General features: G+C 41.7%; 1 protein-coding gene across 1 annotated transcript in view; it reads left to right on the top strand.

The window, feature by feature from the left end:
• Positions 1 to 1,840: 1,840 nt before the first annotated feature.
• The window catches only part of arid2 (AT rich interactive domain 2 (ARID, RFX-like)), a 34,438-nt gene continuing 19,951 nt past the window's right edge, over positions 1,841 to 16,327 (top strand). The window contains exons 1-4 of the mRNA XM_051392480.1: positions 1,841 to 2,797; positions 2,921 to 3,014; positions 3,955 to 4,052; positions 14,225 to 14,358. Coding sequence (XP_051248440.1) covers positions 2,706 to 2,797; positions 2,921 to 3,014; positions 3,955 to 4,052; positions 14,225 to 14,358 — 418 coding nt within the window. The 5' untranslated portion in view covers positions 1,841 to 2,705. The remainder of the gene's footprint in view (positions 2,798 to 2,920; positions 3,015 to 3,954; positions 4,053 to 14,224; positions 14,359 to 16,327) is intronic.

Raw genomic sequence — 16,327 nt, 5'->3', positions numbered from 1 at the left:
TGGTTAATACATTTTTTTAACTGAATTGTTAAAACAAACCAGTCATTTAAACAGAAAACGACTCTTTGACAGCACTAATGTTAAAATATTAATGAACCTGTCAGCCTAAACGGTGAACTCTCTCCGGTCCGCAAATAGCCTGCAAAGATGGATTTCACCTTTAGCACGTCATTATCCACCACACTGTACATACAGTAGCTAACGTTACACCGATAAAGTCGACAAACAGAGGTAACATAGACACCAACGACACAAAGTTATGAATTCATGTTTTACCGACTAGCAAAAAGTCGAATCTTTATTAACAAAATGCGGTGCTTAAAACTTGGAACCTATTAAATACCTAAAAATACAACCCGAAGGTACGCACGTACGGGCTAACTAGCCTGTTAGCTACAACATTAGCGTGTCTTAAAAGGATTACCACAGCAACCTGACGTTACATTGGTTTCGTGTGGTGAAAAACTGCTCATCACTTGGTGTTACACATAGCTAAACGATGACAACTGCAACACTATGTTTACTGGGAGCTTCTAGATGAGCTGCTAGCATCCGGAGGTAACCTAGTTAGCAATATTAGCTGTGTTAATGAGGGAATCGGACACGCTAATGTAAGACGGCGGTGCAGCTAGCGCACACACGATTCAACCAGAACAGTGACTTCTTCAATACAGCGGGGCTTATATTGATTAGTAACTACACTAAATAGTAGATACGTTCAGTTGACGTGAGATGTCAGCGGGTAATGGGATTACCACAAACTGCTCCGAGCAGGTTCGTGGGAATTTCGCTAAGTGAGCTAACGGTTGCTAAGCTAACAAGCTAGCGCAAGACCCGAGTCGTTAGCCCAGAATTCGGTCGACGGGTGGGGAGTCCAAACAGGCGGGAGGTGAGCTCGGGTGTGCCGCAGTTTGTTTGCAAAAGAAGAGCTCTATTTTGAAAACCACACGCAAGGACACGCACTTTTCCGCTGTCTAGTGTCAATTCCTCAAAATGGGGTCTGCTAACGTACGTCTCCGCCATTTTGTGACAGGTTTTTCATTGAGCAAAGGGGTACGTGTAATGGTTGAATGTAACCCCATCAAGAAGATATCCGCTTGGCAGTTACAGGGAGAAGGGATCAGGAGTAATTTTCAACCATCCCGTGAGATAAAAGTCATTTTGAAGTGGTGAGCAAGGGATAGGGGGTTGCTTACAGCAGCGTTTACAAGTCTATAGCAACAGATTTCACCACGAAAAAAAAACAAAAAAACCAAAACAAATATTTAAGTGACCATATTTGAGCCACCAAAAACTTCTACAACCAACACTATAAATAGATTTAACAAATAGTCACCACAATGTGGGACGAAATATTGCATTTTGAATTGACATCATAGGATAGCAGATTTATTGTCCCCCAAAGTAAACAAGATTGCACTATAACATGCACTATATGTTTATATTAATCTCAACATATAATGCTGAACATATAAAATCAATCAATTTGTGTCGCGTTTTCCCTGAAGAGCTCCCACCCCAGCTGCACTGTATTACTGTTAAATGTGACATGAAACACAGAGATGTCAAAAAATAAGGTCACAATAAATACATTTTGGAGAAAATGTGAGCAATATCACTAGCGGTGGTACAGTTTGGTAAGCTTTGAGACGTTGATCATAAAAGACGCACATGGCTACCAGTGAACAATAATTACTCATGTGTTTATAGAAGTACTGATCTGTTTTTTTTTTTGATTGAATATTGGAAGAAATTATATATTTAGAAAATGAGATGTAGGATTGTGGATTTCAAAACAATCTCATGTCAGGTGACATATATATATATATATATGATTTCCTGCAGTGGTTGTATGGCATTTAAAAATATTGCTGTGATATTTGTATAATATGAAATTGTTATAGGGTGAATATAGTTTTTCCCCCCCTTTCATAATGGAAAACCCATATCCTCAACAATATCAGCTCGATGAGATGCTCATTTTGAATCCAGTTATAAATATACTTTCAGGCTTTTTAATGTCAGCTTGGAAAAAATAATATTTTACCAATAAAATGTAGGGTTGCCCTCCATTACACGCCTGGTTGGGATAACAAGGGAGCTATGTTAATTAGTGTTATCCCCTCCCCCCACGGGACATTTCCAAGTACCTCCTGACCCTTTTTCCAAACAGAGATGAGTTGTCAGACGGTCCCTAAAAAAGAAAACAGTCTCTATTGTTCCAGCACCCGCTCTGCTCTGGACGATGCAGTCCCACATCTGACCAAAGAGGGCGCTGCACGCATGGCAGGCTGGGCTCAGCGGCCTTTACATCTTTTTGTCTGAGAACTGGATCCCTCTGCCGCTCTACAGTGTGTGCGATAGCCTTTGAGCTGCATTCGTAACACACTGTCAAACCACTCCAAACGAAAACTACCGCGACCAAAAGCAATTATTCAACACATTCTGCCATGGCGTTTCTAATCTGCCGGTAAATCGGTCGTATTTGTGACTGTTCGCTGGAACTTAGTCCGGGGTTGAATCGGGCTTGCTTTCTGTGTGCATCAGTCTTTATTAGCGAGCTGCCGCTCTTCTTGCTATCAGCTATTTCTTTAACTTTTTAAACACTCAGCTTCGCGAATGACTGAGCGCCGGCGGAGTATGGGATCCTTGGTGTCTTAAGAAGCGACTGAAGTGGGGTTTAACCGTTTTTGCATGCAAAAACAATGGCAAATTCGACGGGGAAAAATCTACTAGATCAGCGAAGGAAAGGACAGGCTTTCCTGGACGAGCTGCGGCAATTTCACCAAAGCAGAGGGTAAGATTGGGGCGTCTTTATTCCCAAGAAATGTAACTTTAAATCTTCATTGCATGTGACTGCGAGTTAGCCAAAGCTGTTTTTTAAACATATGTGCCTTTATTTCTTGTGTTATCCCCCCAGCACGCCGTTCAAGAAGATTCCTTTCGTGGGTGGGAAAGAGCTGGATCTGAATGCTCTCTATATCAGAGTCGTCTCTTTAGGTGGATTCGCTAAGGTGAGTGAGAACTAAAAGTGGATTTTTTTCCTCCACACTCCGCCGTCCGTGGACTCCTCGGTGGACCACTCTACAACTCCGTGTGGGCACCCCGGGACAAGTGTAACCCTGTAGGAAAGCGTTAGTGGGTCCGTGTTGGCCTTGTGCTAGTTTGCCATGTATCTCAATGCAATGTGGTGGCTTGTGTTGTTGTGTGGTTTGAATTGAGAGCCCAACCGCTCGGAGTCAGAGTGCAGTTGGAGCGACTCAAAATTAGCGGGCACGTTTAACATCGATTATCGGCACGGAGCCCGGCCTCGGGAAACACCGCTTAGGACATAGCGTTTCGCCCGGGCTTTTACCGGTAGTTTTCGCGCAGGGGGAAGCTTGATTTTTCTTTCTCGCCATAGCCATCTTTCTTCGGCTTCATGGCTGATCACAAAATGTAGGCCTCACAGGCCCATGTAGTGAATACAGTAAACGGCACCAAAAGCTGCTCCAAACGCAAACGGGTCGCTGCGAGCCGAAAACAGCTGCTTTGTGATGGACACAGTTTGTCGGAGTTTAGCCTCGTTAGGTTTTAACGCCTAAATGGAGAAAAGTCGAGTTAGCTTGTTAGCTTTAGTGCTAACTAGCCTCAATAGTAACGATAGTATCCTGAAGGGAGTCAGGCAGTTGTACTTACTGATGTGTCAAATGTAAATATGTCCGGAAAACGAACATTAGCAGCTAAATTAACGCCAATGTACTAAATATTCCGCAAGGCAATTTAACATTTTTCGATATTTTTTCGATATTTTCAGCAGTTTGAGAAAGTTATTGATTAGCGATTGTGATATTGCCTCATTGGGGGAACCTGTGGCGGACCAGATGGTTGTAGTGTAACCGCTCTTTCTGTTGTTGTTGCCAGTCGTTTTATCTCCTAACGTACTCCTTCCCCCCCCCTCCTCTTTCTTTTCAGGTCTCTGACAAAAACCAATGGATTGAACTTGGAGAAGAATTTAACTTTCCGAGGAGTTGTTCCAACGCTGCATTTGCTTTAAAACAGTACTACCTTCGGTAAGTAGCACGGCCATGCAACTCTTCCTCTCAGGTAGCATGTGGGAAGTGTTTACAAATGTGAAGATGCAGTCAGCAGGATCTAGCCTCTCTGCTCCCCTGTGCTGGGAAGCAGCTCTACTACTGTAGTGTGACAGAAAGCAAGGTCTGTATTGTGTACATTTGCAGTGACATGGTACATATCCACATAAGAAAAAAAAAAAAAACACTTTTAGCTTATCTTTTTATTATTTTTTTTTTTTACAAAAAATGTATTTACACCAGGTGCATAGGTTTGGAGAGCATGCTTAAACAGCATTTTGCCTGTAAAGGTCCCTAAACCATAAACTAATGGTTTAGTTATTCCTTTCTGAAAACTGTAGCCACAGGGCGCTTGATACAGCCCCAGTGATTGAGCAGCTCCGGGTGCTGTAACATGTGAAGCATTCAGTCTCCAAGTCTTAACAGTCAGCTGCCATTGATGGGAGTCTGGTCTAAACGTAGCTAGCTCTCCCCAACAGCTGGCATTTGTGGTTTTTGCTGTTTTCTGTCTGTGCTCCTTTTTTTTCCTGATTTTTTTTCTTCTTCTCCTTACCTCGTAACGATTGTTCCCATCACCAGCATCTGCCTGCAGGGGATTACACCTCTGTAACAGAGAAATACTCGTATCCTCTCATGGATATTTCACAGGCAACTGCAGGTCACTTGGCGGTATCATGAGCAGCAGCTAATTATCTGTGCATTTTTACTAAGTTGGCTTTTGATGCAAGCTGTTGCAAGTTGCAAGTGTGGCATTCAATCTGATCACTAACTGTGCACAGTTGATGAGACTTGTAGCTCCTCCAAAGTTCACGGATAACCACAGTTTCTCTGCAGGAGAGAAACGCCTCAGGCACATGTAGGCTTGGAGTGCTGCTGAAGTTAGCTGAGGTCTTTCCTAGTACCACAAACCACTATTAACCAGCTTTATATTTAATGTAAATGACCAAATACTTTCTAAAGCATTTTTTTGCTGCTTGGAAGCTCAGCCACCAGGACAAGACAGTTATATAGGTCTGTTCTTTGAGTGGAAGTGGCTGTAGTGCAAAGGTGTTAAGTTTCTGTGATCTGATTTACGTGCCAACATATTCTCAAAGGCTCAGCACAACACTAACATTCAGAAATCTGCTTTTGTCTTTGTCTAACAGGCTTATTTGTGAGGGAGCCTTAAGTACCTGTCACAGAGAGTCAACTGACGATCTGATTGGTTGAGTCTCTCTTATACTTTTTTAGGAGGACACAGAAGGTGTCTATAATCTTATGTCAGAGAGAGTGGTTTATAAATACCAGTAGGCTGATATCTTGTTGTGCAGATGACAAGACAAGGCAGAAATTATTATATGGAGCCATTAACATCATGATTTTTAAAAAAATAATAATTTTGGAAGGTGGGCGAGCACATTTGCGTCTGAGCTGCTTTAGTATAGTTTATCTGCGGCAGTTCAGTGTAGTGGATGTTGGAGGCAGATCAGCTAGACTTGTCTCAACCAAGGTTGATAGTAGAGAGACTATCCTTGCCTCCCCCCGTGCTGATTTATTTGCTGACAGAGTACGATACAGAAACAAGGCTTTTTTTCTCTCCAGTTTTTCTATGCGAAGTGGGCTAATCATTGTGGGCGGGGAATATTCGTTCTGCCCTCATGCAGGGAGGTCAGGGGTCATAGCCAGTTACACAGTAGTATGTTCTCACCAGGGCTGGTTCAGATTCAGTGCCTCGCTCAAAGACACTTAAGCTGGGTGGGTGTTTGCTAATATTGGGTGGTAATCTTGATCCATGTTGAATGACCATCTGTAACCACTGGCTGCGTTTGCATTTTAAGCCTGCAACCGAAATCATTTATAGATGTGTGTTTTGTAGGTTAAAGCAGTATAAAGTAACATTTAATAAGAGTAATTTTGCTTGGTATTTGTGGCCTTCAACAAGACCAACTTCAAGTTGATGACTCTAGTGTCGATTCCCCCTAATTTCTTTACCAGAGTGAAAACGAATGAGTACCCATGATACTCCTTTGCTGCAGACATCAAACTTGTGACTCTCCTGATGCTGCATGGTCTGTCTGTTGACCGAGTTTCCCTGTCTGAATGAATAGGGTGATCATGATGTGGCTCTCTCTGGTCAGCACTTCCCACTCAGAGCAGCACTGAAGTTCAGAGCCAGCTCCTGCTGCCGTCTATTTGATATCTGAATGTCACTCGGTAATAAGTGAGCGACGCTTGCCAGAAACATTTTTCCAGCTCGTTTTCAACTTGTTGAAGCGCCGCTTTGACATCAGTCCTACCAATGGCGCTGATTTCATTTCAACATCAGGGGAGGAAGGATTCACACTCCAGATCAAAGAGTTGGCGTCAAATCACACTGACACACTAAGGGTACGGCTGAAATGCAGTTCTGTTTTTGGCTCCCTTCATTAGCAAGATTGAAGCAAAATATATACATTTTTAAATGTTCAGATGCAAGAGAATTATTGATCAGTGAAACATACATTAAGATGTTGTCAAAATGAATATATGCTGATATGGTGGACAATAAAAGGCAAAAATGTCTTGACCAGGGACTCACAGGCTACAAAACGCTCGAAAGTTTAAAGAGCTTTGAATATTGTTGAACGGTATTACGATATGACACCCACCTTCTTTCCACCCAAACTAAAGAGAACCCTTTACATTTCTGTAATTTGACATGCATTTATATCCTACGTCTGTGCACCTTCTTTCAGTGGATTGGGTTAGAGTTACTTACGGCTGCGTCCAGTTTTCCTGTGGCGACACTGATTCATATTATACTCAGTCAATACTATTTCACATCTCCACGGTTTTCCTCTTCCATTAGTAGTTTCATATGATTTGGGAGTGGTTTGCATTAAGCTCTCATACCTCGTGGGGCAACGGGAGTCCTGATTTGTTATTTTCTTCTTTTTTTTTCTTCAGTAAAACACCATGCACTTCGTTAAGGCGCACACCGTAATTTGAGAGCAAATCAAAGCTGTTTTGAAATGAGGCCTCTGGTGTTGCTACAGTCTTTGACTTCTTTTCTAAACTGCAGCACACTGAACACAGAAGCCAAGTCAGGTGACAGATACCCTGGTTCAACCTTTGTTTGCCCTCTCCACTGCATCCCCATTGGGAGGAAATCAGGCCCAGGAGGCATGGACATCTATAAACCGCTCACTTGATTCTGTGGTAGCATGGCTCTATATTGTCTTGATGAGCCTTGTACAAGTATGTTGGAAATGTTTAAAAGAAGAAACTCTTAGTTTAATTCTTGTTTAACAGTGTGTGGTTATTAAATCAAACCATGGATGAATGAGTACATGTATTAGTCATCTGTTGAAGCGATTTTGATTCAGTACTTAGTTGCAATAGTAAAGCACAGATCAAATTTCACCATTTGACTCATGCTATATTATGAGCAAGTTAGGTTTTTGTCTCTGCTGCCAAGGGCAGTTCTTACTGTCCACAGTGAAATTTTTTTTTTTTCTTTTTTTTTTTTTTTAAAGGAAACCTGCTCTTGACTTTACTACTTTCTGCTGAATCAACCACCACAGAGTAATCTGTCTTTTTCAGAGTTGAACACACTGCTTCCTGTACAGCAAAATTATTACACACTTTCAGCCATCACCATAACTGTTTACAGTGTAGAGAAGCAGGTGCAATCAGATTCACTCATTTCAGTCGATATTTGAATGTTTCACATTTTAATATTAATCCTCTGCTAACGCCTGACTAATTGCTTGTTTCTCAACTGTTACTAGCGTATGATCCTACTTCTAGTGCCCAAAATTCTCACGACCCCAGCAATTAGACAGTATTTTAGACATCACGTGAATGTGATCATGACATAGCTTTTCCTCTGTTTTCCAGCCAGCTGCAAGTGGGTTATAATTAATAGTATTTCAAGCTTATTGATTTTTTTATTTAATTTCAAATGAAAAAAAAATTTCATAAATATATAAATCGTAAAGATCTCCTGTGACCCTGGCTACAAATCAAACAATGCCATGCAGAAGCTCAAATGCCACCACTTGTGTGGAAAAACACAGGGACTCCAGAAGCATGTTTGATACAAAGGCATTTCTTTCATTTAATTAGATCATATAGACACATACAATTAAATGTGACAAATGAAAATGCATGATAGGCATTGAAATGATCTGGAAGCCGCTGTATCTGTCAACACATCATCTCATCTGTTTAGATGCTAAAGCAGTACTGGAAGTTAATGTAGCCGAACTGCGTGGTTAATGTCGCGTGCAATGTCAAAAGTCTTGATTTAACATACTTAGGGCAAATCTCACCTGATTTAGTGATTTAATTAAGTAAAAGCCTACATGTGATATTCTCTACTCAAAAAGAAACAGAAAAGAAAACATTGAACTATTGCCCAGCTTTACACCACAGACGCATTTTACTACCCTTTTCTGCTCGGTGGGTGTTCATTTTCACACCTGGTTAGGAGATTATTCTGGGTACCATCATGCTTGCTGATCCTACGCTGCTTCCTGTGTGTGTAGATAGACTCTCCCGCTCACCTGAAACATCTGGATGAAGTGGCCTTTGATCTGGCTTGCATTAGCCGCGTTTGTATTCCCCCGCCTCATCCGAGCTGCTGCTCAGACTTTAGAGATGCTCAGATGATGAGCGGTTATGGATGGAGACAACGCTGTGTGGGCTAGTCTGCTGTCTGTTTCTTCCTTTTTATACAGCATAATAAGAGACTTTAACAAAATAAGTGCAGTAGAGCCAACTTGCTATCACAGATACCATCTGAAGGCTCCTGAGACTGTGTGTTTTTGGCCTGTCTGTAATTTGACCTACCCTCCAGCAGTGTTGGCCACCACTGATATCCTAATCTCCTTCTCTCAGTCTCCTTGCTAACTAGCAGATGGACAGATCTGCCATGTACTTGACAGTGGACCTAGAATCTGGCGTTACCACTTCCTTAGATAGATGATATGGCTAAAATGTTTGCTCTTAGTGCTATGGAGGCTGCAGCTCTTCAGAAGAAGTAGAATCGCTTCACTTAGGTGCATTTCACACATAACTGGAGTTTATTCTCTCCATGTAGTCCTTTTCAAGGAATGAGAACCAGTGTAGGGGTCAGATATCCAGGCGTATGTCTGTAGGAATGTAAGAAGAAACGTGTATGAGGAGATTGTGTATACACAATGCGAGAAATCCGTAGTTAGGTATATTGTGTCATCACTGGTAATTTAAAAGCCTACACAAATGTCAGTTTCTTCACAAAAAGCGTGTAGTGTGTTGGACTCAAAACATTTTTTAGCTTGAGGGCGATTTTAAAGATCTGAATTCTTTTAATGCAAAATTTGTGAAAATTAAAATAACAGTTTAGAATCCTAAATAAAAGACCTGCAACAATGTAATCATTATGCACAATGAAAAGTACTACAGTTAGTGATGTACACACACATCTGTGGACTGTCTGTAACAAATGCTTCAACTAAGTAGAGCCTGGTTTACTAAGTTTAAGCATCGATATCCGACTACAGGTTAGCTAGTGTTATGGTGGGAACAGCCTGAATAAAGTACGAGCACTGCCCCAAGTATATGCAAAGAGATGGTGTCACTATTCAATGAAAACCAATCATACAAAGGAAAGCAAGTATCAGTTTTGTCCTTTCTTCCTCAGCTTCCAGACTGTAGTAGGGAATCACCGGGCAGATGTTTGTTTTCCTCCAGGGCCAAAGTCGATTCTTACTTTACTTTTCACTTTTCCAGTAGCTGGGAAAACGACGAGAAGCTGCAGCATTTATTAACTGACACACAGTATACAGTAACCTATACTGTATATTTACTGCCAGATTGACAACTTCACCGCTCACCTTTTCCTCTGCTCTGCTTGCATTGACATTCTCCCGCCCGGTCAACCACACACATTACGCGCTGCTCTATTCCCTAAAGGAGCTATGCTACTCTTATAACAATGATGAATCAAACACTGAAACTATTTATCCATTTTTCCGTGGTGAAGACATTTATTCTTGTAAGGCTTCCACTGCCAGTCCCACGATGCCTTGGGTTGAGTGTGTCGACCAATCCGAGGCTGTGTTCCTGACTCGGCATGTGTGTGACAGATCTGATCTCAAACACATAACATGAGATTGAACCCATTCGCCCATCAATAGATCGAAAGAAAAGCTCAACTCTGCGGTAGGCATCACATGTCTGCAGTTACTGTCACAGCCCTACCTATGTTAGCGGCGTTCTGGAGTGTGAATTCCTCTACTGCAGAAAGCCTAGTTTGAACCCAGGAAATGCTGCTAACCACTGATCTACCGTGCCATTCAGATTGACCAGGCTGATAACTGAAATGGAAAAGAAAAAGGGTTCAGTTGTATTGATATAGCTTTTTTTTCCCTGACCTTTTCATGTGCATACATGCACTGACCCCAGGGGTGAAACAGACTTTTCCTTTCCTTTTCCTGAGTCACAGGAATACCATTACAAGAGCACAGTGGTCAGTATTTCTGTCAAGTAGGTTATTTGATATGAATGCTGTCAACTCCCTTGCTTTAATCTATGCCCTATTGAGACTTTAAGTTAGCTTTTAGGCTAATGGTCTGGTTCCGTAAATGATCCAACTTTTACAGTATTACCTCACCTGGCTCTGCCATCAGTAAACGGCCCCGTGCCCCTCAGCCTGCGTTGGACAGCCGGCTCCCATTAAATCCCAGCAAACATCTCTGTCCAGAAAATTGGCAGTGGATGTGTTTTTGCATGTCTGCGTCCACATCCAGCAGGGGGCAATCCACTCCTACACACAGACACACTGAGGGCATTTGACCAGCCAGGCAGCTGAGAGTAATTGAAGCCAGGAGTATCTACACTGGTGAGACCCAGATGACCATATGTAACGCAACACTAATGACAGTGGCTTCGGCTGCAACTGTCTGCTCATCACTTCTCACGCCTCATCAGTTTCCCACCCTTTGCGCTTGTATTATTTTTGGAGGGAAAACGTACCTCAGTGGCGATAATGCACACATTTGCCTAAACGGTTGTAGTAAAAAGAAAGGCCCGGGGGTTTCTGTTGGATGGTAGTCGCGTGCTACTCAGGTGGGGAGGCATTGCAGCTCCTCTCATAATGCCTGTATGATAAAGGGGAAGTGCAGACATGAGCAGCTGCAGTCAACCCCATGCCCCCACCCGTCTTCACCCGCAGCCTTTTCCTTGCTTGTGCCCCGCCAGCGGTTGATGACGCTGCAGTCGGGACTAGGGCCTACCTCTATCACACTCCCCACTCTCACTCACTCTCTCTCTCACACTCTATTCTCTCTCTCTCTCTCTCTCTCTCTCTCTCTCTCTCTCTCTCTCTCTCTCTCTCTCTCTCTCTCTCTCTCTCTCTCTCTCTCTCTCTCTCTCTCCTCTCTCTCTCTCTCTCTCTCTCTCTCTCTCTCACACACACATATCCACAAATGAAGGCTGAGTGTATTTATAGTCCAGCGTGTCACCCGGCAGCCAGCGGACGGGGGATTACCTTGGCCACGATGAAAAAGCGGGGCCTCATTCAGAAACAGGCGCTCTCTCGCTAGCTCGGTGACTCACTGCCACACAGGCAGGGTTCACCACACTATCACTGCTGAGGTATTTTTTTTTTTTTCCTGCTTGTGTTTTTGTTTGTCTGGCAGATTGCTCTGCATTACTATGAGGTGCTTATCAAACCCAAGAAAGCCTGCCCATGGAGAATATTGTTTCCCAAGTCAAGCGCAAACCTCAAGAACGTGAGAATGGAGAGTGATTACAGTTGAAGGGGAATTGTTTGCTTGCTGTTGGCTCACAGCTGTTGGTGTTGCAACCAGTTCAGTTGTTTGTGTTGTAGGCTGTTGCACTGTGGTGATTTGAAAGGAAGCCCATTTACACATTTGTATTAAAAGTAGCTTGATCTATTATCCTAACCTCTTCCACTTCCTGAAATTGAAAAGAGCTGTTCAATCTGATATTCATTGATTCATTTTAAAGGTTTTTGGGCGACTCATCCTCTGAAATATGTTGCTGCTAAGAATAATCTTTGCTTACAGTGTTTTTTATTTAGAGTGCATGGAAATGTACACTATTTGTTAGTATGGCAGGTAAATTCTGATGTGATTTGTTGATTTTCCCCAGTTAAAATTGTACTCTTGATTTTCTATTTTTGAATTTCTCCACTCTGTCCAAGTGCTTGTTGCTGTGGTGTGTCTGTGATTCTCAGACCAGTCAGTCAGTTAGTTTGGGTAGTCAGTCGGTGTTTTCCCTCCAATTTGTTTGTTGTTGTTTGGGTGCCTGTAGGTGACCTGAGCTCAGCCATTGTTGGTGACACTACACTCATTCATCAGTTTGTAGTTTGTAACTGGAACAGGCAAGCTGTTGATAAGCTTCTTTGGCTTAACAACCCCCCCCCCAAAAAAAAGACCCAAGCATATTTGTCCTTTTTAATTGAATCATAAGCAGTGAAGCAGTTGTGCTGAGGTCACATTGAGTGCTCTGGTACATTAAGCTACTTTGTAGTCACATAATTTAACTTCTATTGTCTTGTTTTAATTTTGACAGTGGATATTGCAAAAATAGTCTATGTATTGGTGTATTTGCTACAGAAAGGGTGATTCAGTTCTGAAAGCTGTGCACAATTCTGTCCCTCCAAACATAAGTGAAATGTTATTTGTCATGCTAGTAGTATGACACGACTTGCATACTTATATGGCTTTTTTCCCAAAATGTTTCCATACTGTAACTTTTAAATTAGAGGTAGAACATTTTGGCTATATCATTTAACATTGTAGCTAGGGCTGTGCAATATGACCGTATATATGTTACAATGACAGACATCTACTGGAGTTCATATGAGGAAAGAAATGTGCTCTGAAGGGGTTGATGATGCGGGGATGCAATGATAGCTTTTCAGTAGAGCTTATTCACAAACTACTTTACTCATATTTCCTTGCATTCTCTATCCCCCATGCCCACACACCAACACAGTGCTCCGCACACACACCGCCTCGCACCATCTCTGTTTCTTTCTAGCAGTTAGTTTTATAAAGTCGCCCAAAAAGCACAACTCGCGTCCTGATTCCGTTTTCATAAAGCAGGTGAGCCTCTTGTGGAGAACGCTCAAAAGTGAAACCAGAGTGGTACCGAAGGCTTTACCTGTTCCGTGCTTGTAAAATATTCACCATATAATGCTTTTCTCTCTCTCTCTGTTTCTGTCTCTCTCGCTCGGTGTTTGGGTCGCTGGATGTTAAAATACCTGGGTGGTCCGCCCAAGGAAAGTCTTATGTAGGAGACACGGAGACATTATGATTCAAAATACAATAAGATTTCCATGTGGACATGTCATATAAACTCTATTCATTGAATTTACAGATAATGTGTTATATTGTGATATATGTATATCGTTATCGGGATATAAAGTGACCTATATCGGGATAGAAAATTGTGGTCGTAACGCCCAGCCCTCTTTACTTATTGATGCTGAATTTTCACCCCATATAATTGAGGCTATTGCTTTCTTTAAATATTTGCAAGCAAAGCACAAGTCTAAATGCAAGATTAAGTGTAAATTGAAGTGAATTATAGAACCTTTATTTGAAGATTGTGCTTGAAAACATAACCAGTTTATGGAGTTTGGAAAGTAAAAACAAACCCAAGAATGAAAAATGTCAGTCAAACCTTTTATTCATTTCTGGTTTATCAAGATTTAGGATGCACTGCAATCTTTTTAGGTATGGGTGACATTTATCGGTCTGTATTTTTTGGGAGGGGGCATTTTTCTAAATCCAGCCAACCTGCAGTACTTTTTGTTGTGTTAAAACTAGAGAAAGAGACCTTGGAGTCTATCACAGAGTAAACAGTTTCCCTGTAATGGAGGACATTTGTTAGCCCTGGTTCTTAGTGTTGAGTTGATAGAAGCTGTTCCCACTTAAATTTTAAAATACACTGATCCTGTCAGTGGATAGTAAGTAGTTTGTGCTCAGTATCACAGAGCCAGAACGCTGCATAAACTTCAAGGTTTCTGCGCTCACAGGAAAATGTGCCTGCATAATTAAACGAATCTTAAGTCACTCGAGTCTTGGAAAGAAATTAGAGCACAAATTCACAGCTAAATTCTCACCAAGTGAGTCTTGGCTCATCGCCTGTTTTGTTTTCTTTTTCTTCCTCCGCAGATACTTGGAGAAGTATGAGAAAGTCCACCACTTCGGCGAGGATGATGAAGAAGCGCAGCCGGGGAATCCCAAAGCTTCTCTTCCAATCGGTGCAATTCCTAGCTCTTATAACTACCAGCAACACAGTGTATCAGGTGAGACTCAGCTTACTTGTTGTGTACACCATACTTAGTACTCAAAAGCTTTCTTATTCATTCTTACTCTGTCTGTGTTCACAAGTTCACCCTTTGTTTCTGTCTCAGTTACGTCTGTATCAGGTCCATGGATTTAGTTTCTATTTGTATACTTTCTTGTTTTCTTTCTCACTCAAGTCTATCAGTTCCTCTCTGACGTCCATACTGTCTCTGCCCTTTGGCCAACTCAAACATTTAATTCTCACTCAGATGTGATTACAGCAAAGCATCCCTTTATCTGAACTCTGTGTGAGATGCATGGGAAACTGGTCAGCCCACAGATCAAGCATATGCATATGTGCCTCAACAAGAGCTGTTTGTTTCAAGGATTTTCTAGTGGGTTGAATGTATTTCACAAGAACATGATGAGGAAGGAAATATGTTAATTGCAAGTTTTGATGAAAGTTCAGATAGCTTTAATGTCTAATAGTGTTGCAAGCTGCAGAGTTTGGCCCCACAAATTGTTTGACTGTTTGAAAATCTTCTGTGGCGTGTTAATAAAAACATGTCAGGGTTTGTGTCCTGTAGTCAGGACTGCATTCTGCTGCTCTACTGGTGCCTGAAAAAGCTTTTTAAGGTTTTTTAAAGGAATAGTTAGAGATACAGAGAAATGCATGTCTTAATTTTTTGCCAACGGTTAGATGATAAGATTGATATCGTGTCTGTACGCTAAATGTGAAGCTTGAACCAGCTACCTGTTAGCTTTGAACAAAGACAGGAAATGGGGGAGAAATGGCTAGCGTGGCTTTGTCCAAAAAAGCAAAATCCACCTGCAGCATAAAAAAAAAACAGGTGTAAAAACAACAATTTGCCATTTTTAGGGGGTTGTGTGCTAGACTATTTCTTGACTGGGAGCAGTTGCTAGGCAACCTACGCAAAGTTACAGGTCCCAGCCCAGAAATAGTCTGGTACATGACCTCCCGTTAAACGTTGAACTAATCTTTTATCACTTAGGTTTTTGTACGTGTATTGTATGGACAATTTTTCTAATCTAACTCTTGGCAAGAAAGCGAATAAGCATATTTTTCTAAATGTCAAACTATTCCTTTAACCGTCTGAAACCAACTGCATCACCTTCAGATGGAGCAGTTTGATCTCACCTCAGAAGTATATCATCTCTGTGTAAAGGGAGGTTTGCTGGTACATATCCTTTATTTTTACCAGTTTCTTGTTCTGCTAACTCCAAGCTTTCTGAAAGTCCTTTTCTTTTTGTTTCACCTGGTGTTTTTGGCACATGATCTCCATGGTGATTTTTATTCATAATCTCATGACGCAAGTACTCTTGAGCTGGAACGCTAACTATTGAATATCCCAATTGCCTTGTCAGACCGTTTGATTAATTATGCCTCAATAATGTCTGCATTTCAAAGAAAGAAAGAAAGCAATTACTGTAAAGTTTAGAGACATTAGAAATGTCTCTGTTTTGTGGTTTACTTCTACAAACCTAGCTGAAGATCCCTGCCATAGCTAAGCTTTCTGCTATTTGACCATTTCATGAGTCTGCTTATTGTACTTCACATTCATGACTTTTATTACCCAGTGACTCATTTAATTCAGTTTTCACCTTGCTAAGCACTGTTGTGTTTGAATCAAGGCTATGAAGCATGCGTTTGCAGTACTTCTTGGTGCCTCTTTTTTTCTCCTTTTTTTTTTGCCCACACACCTGAGCATTGACTAATAATCTAGGCATGCTGCTGCTTTCATGATGAAAGATTGCCTCTGAGTAACCACATCATATTTTATACAAAATATTTTTGTACAACTCGCCAAGGCCAACCTCTTGTCTCTATTGTCCAACCCCACTTACTCTCAGCGAATGCGAGCTGTCCATTAGCCTCACAGTGCTGTAGTGTTGACCGCTGAGCTGCTCTCGGAGGTAATTGACTGTCCTGACAGCAGTTATTGATGAAGGGAAGGAGGAAGCACTTGT

The sequence above is a fragment of the Dicentrarchus labrax genome, unplaced genomic scaffold (assembly GCF_905237075.1).
Source record: "Dicentrarchus labrax unplaced genomic scaffold, dlabrax2021, whole genome shotgun sequence".
NCBI lineage: Eukaryota > Metazoa > Chordata > Actinopteri > Moronidae > Dicentrarchus > Dicentrarchus labrax.
Note: the sequence above shows the minus strand (reverse complement) of the source record. Positions and strands in the feature narration are given on the sequence as shown.